Consider the following 17,340-nt stretch of genomic DNA (forward strand, 5'->3'; position numbering starts at 1 on the left):
AACTTTCTTTGCAGTAACAACGGTAACTATGGCACTATCCTTTATACAGTATTATGAAGGAACAATTCATCCAAAACAAGACTTTAAAAAAAGGCAGAGTACAGTAATGTAAAGACAATGTGGAACTAAGGCACAAATGATGCCTGCAGTTCTGTAAAAGTTTGACATGTGGGATTGAGTAGAGTATCATGTGTGTTGAGATCTGGGTGTGTGGCTTATGTGTTTCGCAACAGCTGTGGTCGCCGCAGTGAATTTTCATCAAAATAACACAGGCACTGCAATATAGTCTTTGTCTTGGAATTGTGGTTCTCTTCCTCCTGATGAAATGCTCTTCCTTCCTTCACTAAAACTGTTCTCGTACATTAAACAGGGGTCCACAGTAATCTGAACAAGACACCCATACCATTTGTCTTAACACGTGGATTGCCACGATAACGCTGGTGGAGCCCCCAGACCTGACAGTGACATCCGCTGTGAACGTGGAAGCGTTAACCGTATGTTCGGAAAATTAAACAAGGGCGTGTCTAGGGAAGTTATACGTGTTTTTCATTAAGTATTTCAAGACTGTCGGAATCTGAAGCACGCTTGTGACTTAATGCTTCCCAGGCACTGTCTGCGGGCAAAAGGGTCAAACTTTTACGGGCTGGGTTAATAAGATGATTCCTAATAGCAGGTTCAGTTAATAGCATATGTGCAATCTGGTCTACCTGTAACGCCCAATACGAGGCAAATACCATCTTTTTTATTTGGTGCGACTACAAAATATATGTACAATATTTGTGTACACTGATGGCAGACATGAGAAAATTTCTTGGATGTCCCAGAAGAAAGTTAAATGTTTCATCCCAGTGTGTCTAAACTGTGGCCAAAAGCAATGGGAAATCAGCAGTAGGCTGTTGAAGCATATGCAGTGGATTTTTCTCAGTGCCGTCCTTGAAGAAAGATTGGCGCCGTACAAATAGGCGGTGACCTTGGCTCACACTAAAGTCGATTGGTCCCATATGGCTTTGTGTAGGCGATGTGACGTCATCTTTGTCTTGTGCGGCTATTTACAATTATCGGAACATTCTCCGCGGTATTAAGGTTACACGTTGGAAACATGAAGTCTAGTGTAGTCGTACATGCTGCGACTCTAGCGTCGTGCGCCCATCACCGGAAGGTCAGTTAACTCGTGGCGGGCTCGCCTCTCACACTTGCCTATTTATAACGGATTAATTGCTGCTGTGTGTACGCACGCGCCATACGCCCAGGGTAGCCCCGACATTAGGACGTCATACCTGGTACATTTTCAATAACCACTCTCGTGAAACTTCCTGGCAGATTAAAACTGTGTGCCCGACCGAGACTCGAACTCGGGACCTTTGCCTTTCGCGGGCAAGTGCTATACCATCTGAGCTACCGAAGCACGACTCACGCCCGGTACTCACAGCTTTACTTCTGCCAGCATCCGTCTCCTACCTTCCATACTTTACAGAAGCTCTCCTGCGAACCTTGCAGAACCAGCACTCCTGAAAGAAAGGAGATTGCAGAGACATGGCTTAGCCACAGCCTGGGGATGTTTCCAGAATGAGATTTTCACTCTGCAGCGGGCAACTTGGCCGCGAAAGGCAAAGGTCCCGAGTTCGAGTCTCGGTCGGGCACACAGTTTTAATCTGCCAGGAAGTTTCATATCAGCGCACACTCCGCTGCAGAGTGAAAATCTCATTCTGGAACCACTCTCGTGATTTTGTCGTTAGGTTTACAATGGGCATGATTCGCCTTTTACCAAGTTGACCCACAGTGATGTTTCACGGCCAGGCCAGTGCGTCAGGTGTTACGGCGCTACTGTGGCCGACACCAGCCTCGAGGCTGTTATTGATGTGTTAAACAGTATAATTAAAGTCGGCATTAACTGGTACCTCTAATTTGTAGACTAATAGTGTCGTTATGATGGACAGTATGTTAATTTTCTGAGGTTAAACAGGAAAACATCGTCGCTATTGTAGTGTATCGGTTCTTGATTGAATTCTCTCGTGTTGAGAAATGGAGAGATGTTTTATTTCGTCAAACTTTCTAAAGGCAAGGTCGCTTATACATTCTTTTAAACAACCGATTTCGACAGACTTTGCTGTCATTTTGTCTTCAAAATGTATTAAAAATCTTGTTCGTTATGGGTTGTAATCTCGTGCCATACTGTTAGTGGGTAAAACGCAATACTTTATACTAAGGGTTGTTAGAAATAAAACATTTGCAATAAAAAATACCTTGTGCACATGGCCATGTCCGTATATGCAGCGACCACAGATATTACGTCATAATAGAAAAATATGCACTGTTACGAATCTGTTTACGTTAGCTTGGAGTGTTCCATTTTTGGCAGCAAAGCCTGTAGAGACCGCTTGTTGAAAATGTTTATGCGGTCTTGGCTTTTGGAAGGTTTATGTCGATTCTCTTTGTAGTATTATGTAATTACATCTACACTTAATGTGAAGATAGTTGCATGTGAAAAGTTTGAATCTGGAGATTGTTGGAACGTACGCTGCAAGTTGCAGCTGCGGTAGTAATAAATATGTACATAAAATTCAGACACTGCGCTAAAATGAAATTTTAGACACTCAAGGGTTAGGAATTTTCGCCTTTTTCGTCTTCTTCCGTGTTTTTTTAGATCAAATTCTCGTGCCAACATCGACTGAATGTATTTGGACAGTTAACAAAGTGTGTTCTGTTACGGAGGCAGCTTGACGTTTAAGTTCGTCTGAGGATGAATTACTGAGTATCCATAGAAACCTGAAATTTCAAAATCTTAATTACCGACAGTGGACAAGGAAAAAGTACGTGTTCTAATTCCACCGTGAACAGAAATCTTTTTGCGACTTCGTGATAAATATTTGAATTTCAATATTTAAAAAAAAAACTAAAGGTTGTTGATCATGACCTCATGTGGCTTTACATAAACTCAATTCGGTATCCTTTTCGTCCAGTCGCCTTAGCGAGCTTTGATCCTAATTAGCCTTCCGAATCACCAATGAAAATTATCATTGTACTGAGCAGTAAGGTAGTAGAATCTAATATATTAAAAAGAAAAAAACAAATTATTAGTTATTAACGTTTTAAGATCGTCTGGCAGGGCCGTCAAGTTCATGACGAGCTATTTCACAAAACACACAAACCAGGCACAGCAATATGTGGTGAGGTCGTCTAAGCGTCAAGGTAAGTTTACAGGATATAAAAGTGATTGCCGAAGAACAAATGTTACTTTAAATGCGAATATTTTTGGTTAGGCTTCACAACGACTGTTCCTGATAACGAATGAAAGTTCTGTGTCTAGTTAATTCACGACGCGTTTCAGAGGTTTAAACCATCGTCAGTAGATACATCTACGTGTAACGACTCTGTGGATAACGTGCGGTACTGTTTGGTGTAGACAATCAGTACGTAGCTAACGTAAGATTTAGTTTGTGGGGGCGATTATCAGCGCCCTTACAAATTCCTAATCTGTACAGCGTCTCGCCACTTTCATGAATGATGAAGAAATGGTAACACAAACACCCAGTCCCAGAGCACAGAAAACCAACCTGGCCGGGAATCGAACACGGCCCCCGTGATCCAGAGACAGCAACACTAGCCACTAGACCACGAGCTGCGAACACACATGGCTGATAGACCGCTGACTGGTGCTCGTGTAGTGTTACATACCGAAGCCGCCATTTTGCATTTATTAAACTTTGTCAAACACCCGATAAATTTTTGCTATGACTTAACAGAAGCAAAAAACGTAGAAACACATGTAAAAATAAAATGGCTACTTAGTTATAAACGAGATTGCAGTTATTCAAGTCCAAGTTAGCTGAAGGAAAAATAGACTAAAGCTGTGGGAAGGAAGGTAGATAAACATGTTACAAGAGACAAACAAATCGGCGAAGAAAGGCGTAAAGAACGGATCGGAAGAAACAACGTGTGAGAAACTTAGTGAAAAATAGTTTCATTGCTACTTCAAAAATTTCATGCCCTAACTTACCTTGTGGCGATAACTTGAATTCATTTTTACTTGCCAGAAACGAACCTATGTTCATGAGTAGATAACTGAAACTTCGTCTTTTGATGTAGAGCTCATACAGATATCTAGGAAACTACATTCAAGAGAGATTTCGACGCTAAGGAGTTCTGAAGTACCCATTTTAATTTTTCAGTCTCCTCCAAATCACTAGGCCAGTGTTGGGAATAGTTGCCTACCCAGTCCGCTAATAGGATGGTAGAGGATGCCGGACAAGTTCTAAAAATATCGGAAGGATTACCTAAACAAAACTATCGATATTGTACCACGTGTGCGTGAGAGAAATTCTCGAGAGTGAAACACTTCTGATGTGTGTTTTGAGCATGAAATACTGTACTTATCAAACAATTCAGGCCAGAGTCCATTTTCCATTAACCAACCGTGCAGTCATGCGATTTTGCGCCAATTTTGTGTTACTTTCACAGTGCGTATATCTTTTCTTGATTTAGCGTAAAGGAGAGCGCACATTCTGCATCATGCTTGGGAACAGGCAGTGCTAATTTGCGTTTCTCATGCAGGATGTCACCAAATATGTTCGTTTTGGATGGTAAAATGACATGGAAGTAAAAAAAAAAATCTGTCATGAACATGCAGTGCACATTTTGTGTACAAATCTGGTAGTAATGAATATGAAGTTAAGCTCATTGGAATACATTTACTGTTAGATTGCAAAGATCGGTAGTAGCTGGAAAAGGGATGACATCTGCCGTTAAGAACTGTAGTCCCGAGTTAAAAGAAAGAAACTAAAGAAAAACTAAAGAAACTTTTGGTATATATTTTATATTGGCAGTTCATAAATCAGTGGTATTCATCGATAAACTGAAAAATACTGTTTTTGCCCACCCCTAGGGGCTGAAAATGGCTCAGCTTTGTGGAGGTATTGAAATTAAAATACACAGGTAAGAGAAAAATAAAATTTCCTGTTGTGGTGGAGGGCTCCATGTTCTGTTGTTACATCACATACACCATCATATTTTGCAATTATTGATATCAGAAATGACTGCTGAATAGAAAGACTAATTTGCCGAGTACTGAACTGGTCAAGCCTGACAAATGGGAAGTGTTCTGAATGTACGCTTTTCTTTTGTCTTATTTCAGAAATAAATTTATTCACGCTTTATGAAAGATTGCTAATTTGGACTTTGCACACTGTAGAATACATCAGCTTTTTTTATCCAATCACAGTAGTGACAAAATGCAATATAAATAATAACGACGCAAAAAGTTTGTATCACGATAGTAAACTTAAATATTTATATTTATCTCCACATGTGTTTTGTCCCTTTAGCAATTCCATACGTTCTACGATGGTCAGCTTGTAACAACATTTGAGCACTCGGAAAAATATGAAGGAATCATCAGTGGAGCCAACCAACCCATTTTGTTTCAATTTATGCAAAAAATTTGGCTTCATGTCTCTTAGAACTACTTTACGGTGATCATGTCTCTTTCATGCTGACACGAAATCACGTCCAGTGAACGACAATGAGTAAATATAATGAGCGGTGGAGACTACAAAACAGGTCGAAAGAATGCAGGAAAGACCATCAAATGAAACTTTCACTGAGATTCTCTTGAAAAATTATCCATCGTTAAAGACAGATTATAATAAAGTCGGTAGATACACTTCACAGGCCTTTACGGGCACATTACAAACGTTCAAGAAGTTCAGCATGGTTACGGTAGCAATACAGTACACGGTATTTCAAAGTTGCGTGTTGACAGGCACTTATTTACAAACTACCACGACGAGAAGTATCCAGCGTACAAAGACATAGAAGCTACAACAGAATTAAACTTTTACAGTTAATTCTCAGAAACACTGAGCTAAATTAACTTCTTGGTGACCACACGGCAATCCACTTTTGCAATTTTTTTTATATTTATTGTTCGTTAATTCAGAACTCAAATATCAACTCTTAATGCATTTCCCCGCAACACTCTAATATGCTAGAGAAAATCATTCTCTAAGTCGGCCGAGTGTGTCTAATTCACTGAAGCTAGAACGATTTTCCGTAGCCCACTCGGCCCCGTGTCAGAATGCTCGCCTGCCGCAAGGGTGACCCAGGTACGTACGACTCCTGGCTGACATTTTTAAACCCGGATACATGTTCTTCGAGCATATCCGTGGACTGTGAACTTCTTAAAGACGAAATCTTTACAAACTGTTGATTTCAAACAAAGTTTAACTCTAGGACACTAAAGGAGGAATGCGTTACATTATTCTAAACCATAGTAAATTTTAATACTTTATATTTTATTCAAGGACGTCATAATTTATAGTTTATGCGGTAGTTAAATACAATTATAAGATCAGTGGTATGTCACACTCAACGTAAGTACAAAATGCCCTGTTTTACACCCTAGACTTTCGATACCAAACTGGCGGGAACTGCGTGTTGGTACCAACTTCAATCCCAAATTTTACGAGGGTTTAGTAATATAGGGCAATTAAGAACTTTTATTTGCAATATGTAATTATTGCAAGAAATGAAAATTGTATGTTAGTATGGCCCGCCCACTTGGCAACCGAGCATTCTGCCACTGAGCAATACGGCATATCAGAAAGCAGTTCTAGCTTTAACAAGTTATACACTCTAGGAGAACAATGAATTTCTCAAGAATTATTGAGAGTTGCATCGAAATGCTTTTAGCGACTGATATTTGAGTTCTGAACTTCACGTACCGTAATTATAAACATAAAAATCGGCCTCTGTCAGTGACTGCTATCCCATACTATGCTAATTACTATTATTACTGGTATTGGGTGGAGTGTACCTGCTGTTTTTGTGTCGTCTTTCAGGCACGCTCGTGTAATAGATAACTGCAGTTGAATTGCCACTTTGATTGTGAAACAATATTAAACAGACACGTCGACCAAACATAGATGGAAATTTCAACTACAGTACAGGAAGAAAGTTTACGAAACGGTTCTAAAACTGATTCAATCCGGAAGACATTTCAGCATTTCAAAGACAAAAGGACAAAAATAAGAACACTAGCCAAGTGAAGTGGTTGGTTGGTTGGTTGGTTGGTTTGTTTAAAAGAGGAGGGGGGGGGGGCAATCCGAGAGGTCATCGATCCCTTGTTACCAGTAAATAGGAAATGATCGTATGGTATTGTTGGCCGGGAGGCCCCATTCGGGGAATTCGTCCCCGTATTCCAAGTCCTTTTTAGTTGACGCCACTTCGGCGACTTGCGAGTCAATGATGACGAAAATGGACACAACAACCAGTCCCCTGCCGGGAATCGAACCCGGACCCCTTGCGTAGTAGGCGGTAATGCTACCGCTACGCTATATAACTAAACTGATAGACAAAGATAGACACACACTACACCGAGAATGCCTACTTATAAAGTTTCAAAAATAGGCTTTCAATGATACTAGGGAGATGCGACAACTCTCTACACATCGCTCCCGTAGGGATCTTGAGGACAAGCTTAGCTTAATTGCAGAGAAGAGCCACTTAAGGCTTCCTGCGCGCCATACGTGGATGGGACGGAAGAAAGCCCTAATAACTGGGACAGTGGAAAGTACCCTCTCCTATGCGCTTCAGTGAACTGTAAAGTGAGGATGTAGATACAGATCAACACTCAGTATCTTGGCATGAAAAATCTGTGTGATATCCTGATGTCCCACGTGGGATGGTCAGTATTCAGAGATGACAGAAGCTATCATTAGAAGCAAAAAAGCGTTACACGTGGCCTCTAATGTGCATACCTGATACGAGCACTTATTAAATAGAACCGTATATTTGAATAGTGAAGATGAACAATTGCTCATAGCTCGTGAGCTATGCATTTTGGAGCTCATGTTTACCACAATTTTTTCTTCGAATGTTCGTTCCTGTTACATCCCTGAATGGTGACCAGTCCTCCTGGGACACACTACATTTCATTAATTATTTAGTTATTTGCATTACTGATTTGAAATCAGTCTCCTTGCCAATAGTTAATTATTTATACGATTTTCAGATGACAAAACCAAGACCTGTAGATGCACGATCATATATGTATATTTCAGTCACCAGTAACTCGTTTTCGCACAGATTATCTAAATACAGAAAAACTTATTTTGTAATTAAAGTACCGCAAACTTATCGGCAGTGGAAGGTTTCCTGTCATTCTCAGACGGAATTTCCGAAGAGTAACGTCAGAAAATCTGGACTACGTATGAGTACCTAAAATGGATAGAACAAGGAAAGTGAGAATTGTTTTCCCCTTACGAGAATATTGTGAATTTAAGATTGTTGGTCTACAGGTACCTTAAGATTTCATCTGCAAAGTCTTCCTTCTCTGGATATTCTACGTGTAATTTAAGAAGCAACCAAGCGAGACAAATAATGCGATTTGATCGTGTACTGTTTCTAATCCTAAAACCTGTTTTTCTGGGGAACTTTGGTAATACAGCAAATCTGCGATTAGGATAATCTAACATACTTGTTCGAACAAGACAGCTTCTCAAATTCTATTAAGACGTGTGTACAAGTTTCCATTCAATTTAAGTTTGTCAAATCAAAATTAGCTCCCATTAAATTCTAGTTACAGACATTCGATCTACTGATACGATAACTACATTGAGAATGAACTGCTTAGTACCTTTGTAAAACTGTTCTAGAGTGGCGAATCCTAAAGCTACACAGGGTCAGCAACTGTCCTTGGAACAGTGTGCATTGATTTCAAATTTCTCTTTGAAATGAAAGCGACCGTACACGAAAGTCTGGCAATGATGGAATTCAAAATTTTCAAATTCCAGGTCAAATCACTACGTACTTACGGATTTCAGTTCTTCAAGTTAACCTATTCTCCCTTTTGTTAGACAGCAGCCACCATTTAACAAGAGTCAATTGATGCTGTGCGATAGAAATTTGTAGACATACCGCCTGTAAACTAAGGACTAAATACCTGCATTCGACTCCCCACAGGTTGAAACTTATTCCGTTCCAGTTTTTCAAAATAACTACCTACGCGTACCTGAAGCAGTGGCTATCGTGCACTAGAACTATGCAATCATGAAAAAAAAAGTTTCCCAATATCTCCGTCATTTCACGTTGCACGAGAAGGCCTGTAACAACCATATAGTATCATAAGAAAATTATGAAAAATCCGCCTCGATTGCACAAACACCAGGTAGTTTGTGCAATCGAGGCGGATTTTTCATAATTATTTCGATATTTACGATTGCTGACGCGCTGCAATGCTGAAAGTTTTTAGTATCATAAGCACTGTCCATGAAATCTCATGTGTATGACGCCTAATTTTCAGTGTCTGCGGCTGTTAGTAATGCCAGGAAAAGCAGATAGAAAAATAGGAACGTACCAACACACCATCTGTCAGATGCTAATATGTCGGTGACGATGCCTTTGAATTTTGTGTGGAACCACAATTCTCTCACACGCCCTGAATGCATTTAACTATTATATCTGCAAGACTTAAAAGGGAAAATGTCGGCTATAACCATGACAAAACAGGTGGGTATCTGATTTATCGCAACATTTTCGAGGAACCTGCTAGTCTACGGAGAAAATTAAGAATTTAGTGCCTCATCCGGACATTACACGAAACATTATTCGAAAGAAATGTACAAAGTGTAGTAAGCGGCCATGTAGACTACCGTTAGTCAGAAACGAGAAGTAAAACTACCGTCATTTTTATGATGACCTGTCCCTATTACATAAGCACAACGTCGTTTAAGTAACGAACTTCAACAATCATCTAGGTTTGATATACTCTCATTTTAAGTATAACTCCACCAACATTCAATAATTTGCTAAAGTAACAACCATTACTATAAATGCTAAGTTATTTCCAAGAAATTGTTGCATAGGGAATAAAAATGCGAAAGCTACAATTTATATATGGAGATGTAATTGAAGGAAATGTATTCCATAGCTTATTTCTTCCTAGAAGCAAAGAAAAAACGAAGTCCCTAATCAAGAAGAATAGGGGCAAGAAAGTACATGCATACGAGTTAACCCTTTTCGACTGACTGATTAGTGTAAATGTTTCCCGGTGGAAACCACACAAATGTGGCGCTGGTGTAGCAATCAGCTGTACCGTAGCACCCCCGTTTACTCATATTATTAAAGTACGTACTGTGTGTAGATGAATCCACCTCTATACATCTAGATGTTCAACAAATTTTGCTGGTAATTACTTTGAATATATATTAGCGGATAAAACTGCTACGGGTAAAGTTAATAGCAGGTGGGTGCGTCAGAAAGTCGCGCCCTCTACCGTTGAATGCACAATGACGTGCGCCTGAATTCTATAAATACCCGCCTAAGCCAAACCTGAAGGTAGTCTTGTGTTTCTCCTCGATATTTCTGCGATTATAAGTAGGTAGTTCTGGAAGAATGATTAGGTAGTTTTCAGTGTTGGCAATTGAATTCTCTAATGTCTGAGTGTGATTTGTGTTTCAATTAACAGCTGTAGCAGACAATATGCCGGAACCAATTGTTGTCAAACGTGAAGAAAGTAATTCAACCTCAGCTGACAGCCCTGCGCAGGCAGTCCCTGCTAGTGTTACAGTCCAGCCTTCTGCAACTGTGGAGCCGCCAGAGCAGATCTCCAGGACAGTTGAGTTGTTGAAACACTGGCCAGCAGTAGTATTCGCCATCCAGAAAAGCAGAGACGCCTATTGCTCGGTGAAGCAGAAGTCTAGTATCATCAGCTGGTCGCTTAACTGGACAGAAAAATCTGTCTGTTCGGTTTTCAAATTCGCAGAAAACAAAGCGAGAAGCTTGCGCCCGGTTATTCAGTACGCAGACAAGGCTGTCAGCGAAGGTGTGGTAGTAATAGAGAAGAAATTTCCTGCAGTTAAGGAGTCGCCGGAAAAGGTAGTTACTAGTAAACGTAGACAGCTAAGCTGTAACGTGAGACAAGTTTAACAAATACTTGTTTTCAGATCTATGATGCCATAATGCAGCAGTTAACGAAGATTGTGCGTCCTGTAATAGATACAACCGAACGTATAAGTGAAATTGGCAGGAGTAAACTCGACAGGGTAGCTAAGACGATGATGACGAAATACCACAATTTAATTAAGAGGGTGGACGGCTGGATGGATAAATTAGACAAAGAGCTGAATGGGGCAGATTTCCAGGTAGCACCTGGTAAGTAAATCATGCATAGGTAGTAACAAATATTCCTCAATCGACATTAAATTAGTAAGTCACCGAAATACATAAGTCAACATTGTTATTTCCTAATTTTTACCCAGTTTTCATGTATAAAAAAAGAATTTAAACTTTCTCTTTCAAGAAGGTTGTAGAGGATTTTACGTATACTCATTGGATTAATTTTGCGGAAATTCATTAGAAACTTTTTTACCTGGGTAACTTTTTATCTAAACCCACTAGAGGTTGAGATACCTCGCATCCACGTTAAAAGGTGGAAAAATAATTTCATTTTAGTTTGTACAAGACGTCTTTTAGTCGCAAACAATAGACATTGTCTTGGAAACGCTACTTATGAAAACTTCATCTAAACATCTGTTGAATGTCAAGTTACTTGACATTTCATTTACACTGGATTCCATGACAAATACACACACGCGTGTGCAGCCACTCCTAAAACAAATGACTGACGCACAAAGTGTTAGAGCAGTAATTATCAAGTTGAAGCCCTCATGCCGTCCCTTAGCGACATAATTTACGCATGCATTACGTTTTCTTACTAACGAAGATAAGCAAATTCCTTGTTACTATGGAAATAAAATTTCATAAAGTTCATATGAACATAGATCAGCAAGTGTTCAGTTACAGCTAATAAATTGTGCCTGAAATTTAGCAACTCGGCTAGTATGTAGCCATTGCAAAACTGAGATTAAAGTAACGCAATTTGCTTTTATTGATTAGACGAACTTAACACATACCAAACGTGTATCCACAGTTTTCCAGAACATCCAGAGAAAGTACATTGCACGTGTAACTCTTCATTTTACATAGTGCAATGAAGTTTGTCGTTGTTAACAACCATGAGTCGTTTCAGTTTCCTAACATTGAAACCAGTTAATTGTATTCAATAAGAACAAAAATGTACGTAAGTGAAACATGGTATCTGTCCTGATTTACGAAATAGAGGCCTCTCAAATTTAAGACACAAAATGCAGAGGTTATTTGTATAAATAGGTTAATGATAACTTAAGTGAACGAAGGTAACTTAAGTTCTGCAACTCGCATTCCGAATGCATGAACCATTGTTGGAGTATTGCGAATGATACGGAAGACAAGTTATCTAAGATGTCTGTGACATATTTCGTTAGATTCACCAGACAAGACATAGAAATCGTGCTTCACTTCAACCTCTTACAGTTTTGCGATGGCTTCATAGGAACAAAGTTGATAGATTTCAGGTAAAATCTATTATTAACACCGTAACTAAGCATTTGTGAACCCTATGTTAATATAAACTGTCTTTAATTTCACTTCCAGCATAACATGCTCGAATATTTGCGTATATTAGTCACCCTGTTCAAATCAGACGTCAGCGACTAGGTTTTGTTAAACAGTGCCTAACGTCTTGCCCACATACTAAATTTACAATTAAAGTATACTTACCGTAATGAATACGGTAAGTTGTATGTTCTGGTAACTAGATCTAACATTGAAACTTCTGGCAGATTAAAACTGTGTGCCCGACCGAGACTCGAACTCGGGACCTTTGCCTTTAGCGGGCAAGTGCTCTACCAACTGAGCTACCGAAGCACGACTCACGTCCGGTACTCACAGCTTTACTTCTGCCAGTACCTCGTCTCCTTCTCCTAGAGCACTTGCCCGCGAAAGGCAAAGGTCCCGAGTTCGAGTCTCGGTCGGGAGCACAGTTTTAATCTGCCAGGAAGTTTCATATCAGCGTACACTCCGCTGCAGAGTGAAAATCTAATTTCAGATCTAACATTAATTTGCAGCTTGTCACAACGAACATGTTCACGTTCAGTATGTCGGCTTTCAAAGTTATTGAAATGGCAGCCGTCCTGGCAGTTGAACGCTGCATGTGGGCCATCATGTGACTTGACCTGTCCACTTGTTCAGGTGCGCAGACGGCTGTGGCAGAGCCGGCGGCCGAGGCGCCAGCAGAGACACCCACACCCACACCCACCCCCGCGGCCAGCGCGACGCCGACGCCCCCTGCGGGCCGCGTGCGGCAGGCTCTGCGGCTGGGCGCTCGCGCCGCCACGGCGCTGGCAGCCTTCCAGGTGGGAGCTGCCTTCTGGCTGCTGTCGCGGGCGCCGCTCGTGGGCAGCTTCTTCAGCGACGCGCCAGGGCCTGCCTCTTCGGACGCTTCGTCCTCCAGCGGAGCGCCACTCGCCGAGGTCACCGAGCTAACGGTCTCGGAGGCGGAGCAGCCCCCACTGTCCACGGACTCGCTGCACCGGGAGCACTGACAGCAAGACTGCTTTCCGTAATTCGAAACTTTTGTTACATGTATATAGTTTACATACCTGCTATTTATTTATTCGTGAAATAAACGAAATCATTCGCATCTGGGTTTACATTACTTTAACCCCATATAATTTAAAATGTTTTGTTCAAACCAGTCTTGCGTATTAAAAATGCACAGTAAGTTATCATTGGCTTAATGATAGTACTTTATACTGTAAGCTTGTCTTAACAATGTAGATGTGTTGAACTAAAACATCAGTATGCAGTTAGAGGTTGTGACAATCTATGTGAAACTTTCAAGCAACAGAGGTTACGCCAAATATGGACACCTGTACTTGGAAATAATTAATTACTAAAGAATTTATCCTCAATTTCGCAGTATTACACCTGCGATTCTTCTTAGATACTCGGGTGTAAACATTCCAGCCTCGAATGGAACGTTATGCCACTCTTCAATCAAGTCACCCTAACTCCTGTAGTGACAAGGGAGGCGGAAATCTCTAGAGTTTGCGCTGGAATACCGCCCACGAGCATTCAATAATGTTAAACGAGAGACTGTACTGGGCAAAGAAAGAAAATGGCAATTCAGTTGCATGCCCGTCATACGATTGTACTGTCCTGGCTGTGTAAATAGGTGCATACTCGTCCTGAAATATGGCACCATTGTTGGTGAAACAGTTCCATCATATGGGCGCACATAACGTAAAACGTCTGTAGCCATTGACTCTAACACGGCCTTAGACAATGGTATCAGCACAATAAGTATTGTAAGAGTCGTTTAGCGGTCCCCAGACGTAAACCCGCTTCGATGTTTGGAAATGGTCAACATTTTCTTTATCAGCCGCCGAGGATTTATGCTCCGGACACCATGTTTAACGCTTCTTTGCGTTGGTTGTCATCGCTTATGGTTTCGGTATAGCAGCTCGTCCACGAATACTCGCTCTATGGAGTTCTCGGCGGACAGTGTCGATAGATACGGGGTCTCGAAGATGGCTGTTAAGCTGTCACTTTAGACAGTAATTTTCTGTTGACACAATTTGTTAGCGTACGACGATCTGACATTTGGTTTAGATTTGCGCCTACTACGTTTACACAATTTCTTTGCACGTTTTGTCTAGGCTGTCAATGTTAAAACAGTTGCTCTTGAAACATTCGATAAAGTGGCTGTATTAGTTTCTAATACTCCAGCTAAAATTAAAAAAAAACTTAGACTACGCAGTTTAATTTAAATCTGAATGTCAAATAGGAAAGCATCACGTCGGGAAACAGATTTGTTCAAAATACTTTAACGCGTGTGAAAACCCCAATGGACGGGTACAGCAGCGTGAGAACTCTTGAAACTTTCAGCTTCATCTGTGATACAAGAAACTTCTGCTTCAAAGTGCCACTAAAAAAAGTCAAATTTAGCTTTGGATAACCTTCAGCTACAAGCAGAATGTAGTTTACCGTTTGAATAAAATTGTTTCACTTCATTGACATTATCCTGCCATAAATATTTTCTAACTATATCTACTTAGCCGAAACAAGGCTAACAGTAAGCATTACTTGTGGGTGTTTCAACTGAAACGTTGCAGAAGTGTCAGTGTCGTCCTAACGGCCGTCTGCTTCACGTCTGCTGTGCAACGAGCTACCTTAATTTAAGTATTAACTGTATTTTTCTTACTTGTCACTTCTTCTTCCGTGTGTTTTTGCTTTTAGGAAGCTTTAATTGTCGAGTGCTATTAATAGTGTTCCATAGATTTCGTGTTTGTTTTGAATACAGTAAGAGAGTCTCTTTAGTCAACCATAGTGCCAGTAGTGCTAGTGTTTGTTTTCAATACAGTCCAGAGACAGGTAGTGCTATTTTCATTGTTTTCTACAAGAAGTGGCTAGCAATCACAGTTTAGTCAACAATCAGTCGGCTTTAGTCAATCAGCAGTCTAGTTAAAAGTTGATTAACTCTCTACAGTAAATTGATTTCTTAGGATAGGTAGGATGGGTGACTGCTGTGTACGGACGCAGGAGCAGCTGACCACTGTTCGCGAACAGCTGAGCGTGTTGATGGCCAAGGTCAGCCGTCTTCAGGTTGCTGCCTCGGAGTGTAGCGGCAGTGGGGAGTCTGGTGCGTCGCAAGGTACACCCCAGGTGTTACATGCTTCACCCACTGTCCCTGCTGTCGAGACATCTTCGCGGGTACGGGGCGCGGTTGGGCCACCCTCTCCCCAAGGGGAGTGGCGGGTTCAGCGGCGTTCGCGGCGCACGAGCCGGAGGGTCAATGTGGAGGCTGGCCGTGTGGCATCGCCCGCTCTGCCTGTGAGTGGACATGTGGCCGCTCCTTCAGCAAGGTCCGAGCAGGCACACGGGGGGAAGGATTTATTAGTTATTGGGAGCTCCAACGTTAGGCGGGTGATGGAGCCCCTTAGGAAAATAGCGGAAAGGTCGGGGAAGAAGGCCAGTGTTCACTCTGTCTGCTTGCCGGGGGGGGGGGGGGGGGGGGGGGGGTGTCTCATCCGAGATGTGGAAGAGGCCCTACCGGCGGCGGTAGAACGCACTGGGTGCACCCGACTGCAAATTGTTGCTCATGTCGGCACCAATGACTCCTGCCGTCTGGGTTCAGAGGTCATCCTCAGTTCGTACAGGCGATTGGCGGAATTGGTGAAGGCGGAATGCCTCGCTCGCGGGGTGGAATCAGAGCTAACTATTTGTAGTATCGTTCCCAGAACCGATCGCGGTCCTCTGGTTTGGAGCCGAGTGGAAGGCTTAAACCAGAGGCTCAGACGATTCAGCGGAGAGCTGGGGTGCAAATTTCTCGACCTCCGCTATCGGGTGGAGAAATGTAGGGTCCCCCTGAATAGGTCAGGCGTACACTACACGACGGAAACGGCTACAAGGGTAGCGGAGTACGTGTGGAGTGCACATGGGGGTTCTTTAGGTTAGAGAATTCCCTCCCTAGGCCCGCAAGGTGCCTCCTGAGACGCGGCAAGGTAGGAGTAGGCAAAATGCAACAGGGAATAACAATATTAATGTGCTAATAGTAAACTTCTGCAGACGCTCCTGCAAGGTCCTAGAACTGCTCTCATTAATAAACGGTCACAACGCCCATATAGTACTAGGGACAGAAAGTTGGCTGAAACCAGACGTAAACAGTAATGACATCCTAAACTCAGATTGGAATGTATTCCGCAGAGACAGGCTGGAAAGCGAAGGGGGACGCGTGTTTATAGCGATAAGAAGTGCAATAGTATCGATGGAAATTCACGGAGATCCGAAATGGGAAATAATTTGGGTGAAGGTCACGGTTAAAGCGGGCTCAAACATGGTAATTGGATGTCTCTATAGGCCCCCGGGCTCAGCGGCTGTTGTGGCTGAGCACCTGAAGGATAATTTAGAAAATTTTTCTAGTAGATTTCCCCACCATGTTATAGTTCTGGGTGGATATAGACTGGCAGACTCAAACGTTCATAACGGGTGGCAGGGACAAAGAATCCAGTGAAATTTTTTTAAGTGCTTTATCTGAAAACTACCTTAAGCAGTTAAACAGAGAACCGACTCGTGGCGATAACATATTAGACCTTCTAGTGACAAACACACCCGAACTATTTGAAACAGTTAACGCAGAACAGGAAATCAGCGATCATAAAGCGGTTACGGCATCGATGATTTCAGCCGTAAATATAAATATTAAAAAAAAGGTAGGAAGACTTTCCCGTTTAGCAAAAGTGACAAAAAGCACATTACAGAGTACCTGACGGATCAACACAACAGTTTTGTCTCAAGTACAGATAGTGTTGAGGATCAGTGGACAAAGTTCAAAACCATCGTACAATATGCGTTAGATGACTATGTGCCAAGCAAGATCGTAAGAGATGGAAAAGGGCCACCGTGGTACAACAACCGAGTTAGAAAACTGCTGCGGAAGCAAAGGGAACTTCACAGCAAACATAA

The 17,340-nt window shown here is 41.7% G+C and overlaps 1 protein-coding gene across 1 annotated transcript; it reads left to right on the forward strand.

The window, feature by feature from the left end:
* The first annotated feature begins 10,338 nt into the window (after positions 1-10,338).
* On the forward strand, positions 10,339-13,516 carry LOC126308568 (uncharacterized). Its single transcript, XM_049992090.1, has 4 exons — positions 10,339-10,371; positions 10,463-10,872; positions 10,941-11,148; positions 13,066-13,516. Exons 2-4 carry the CDS (start codon positions 10,477-10,479, stop codon positions 13,416-13,418), a joined length of 957 nt encoding a protein of 318 aa, XP_049848047.1. The 5' UTR covers positions 10,339-10,371; positions 10,463-10,476; the 3' UTR covers positions 13,419-13,516.
* Positions 13,517-17,340: the final 3,824 nt, after the last annotated feature.

This window comes from Schistocerca gregaria, chromosome 1 (genome assembly GCF_023897955.1).
Source record: "Schistocerca gregaria isolate iqSchGreg1 chromosome 1, iqSchGreg1.2, whole genome shotgun sequence".
Lineage (NCBI taxonomy): Eukaryota > Metazoa > Arthropoda > Insecta > Orthoptera > Acrididae > Schistocerca > Schistocerca gregaria.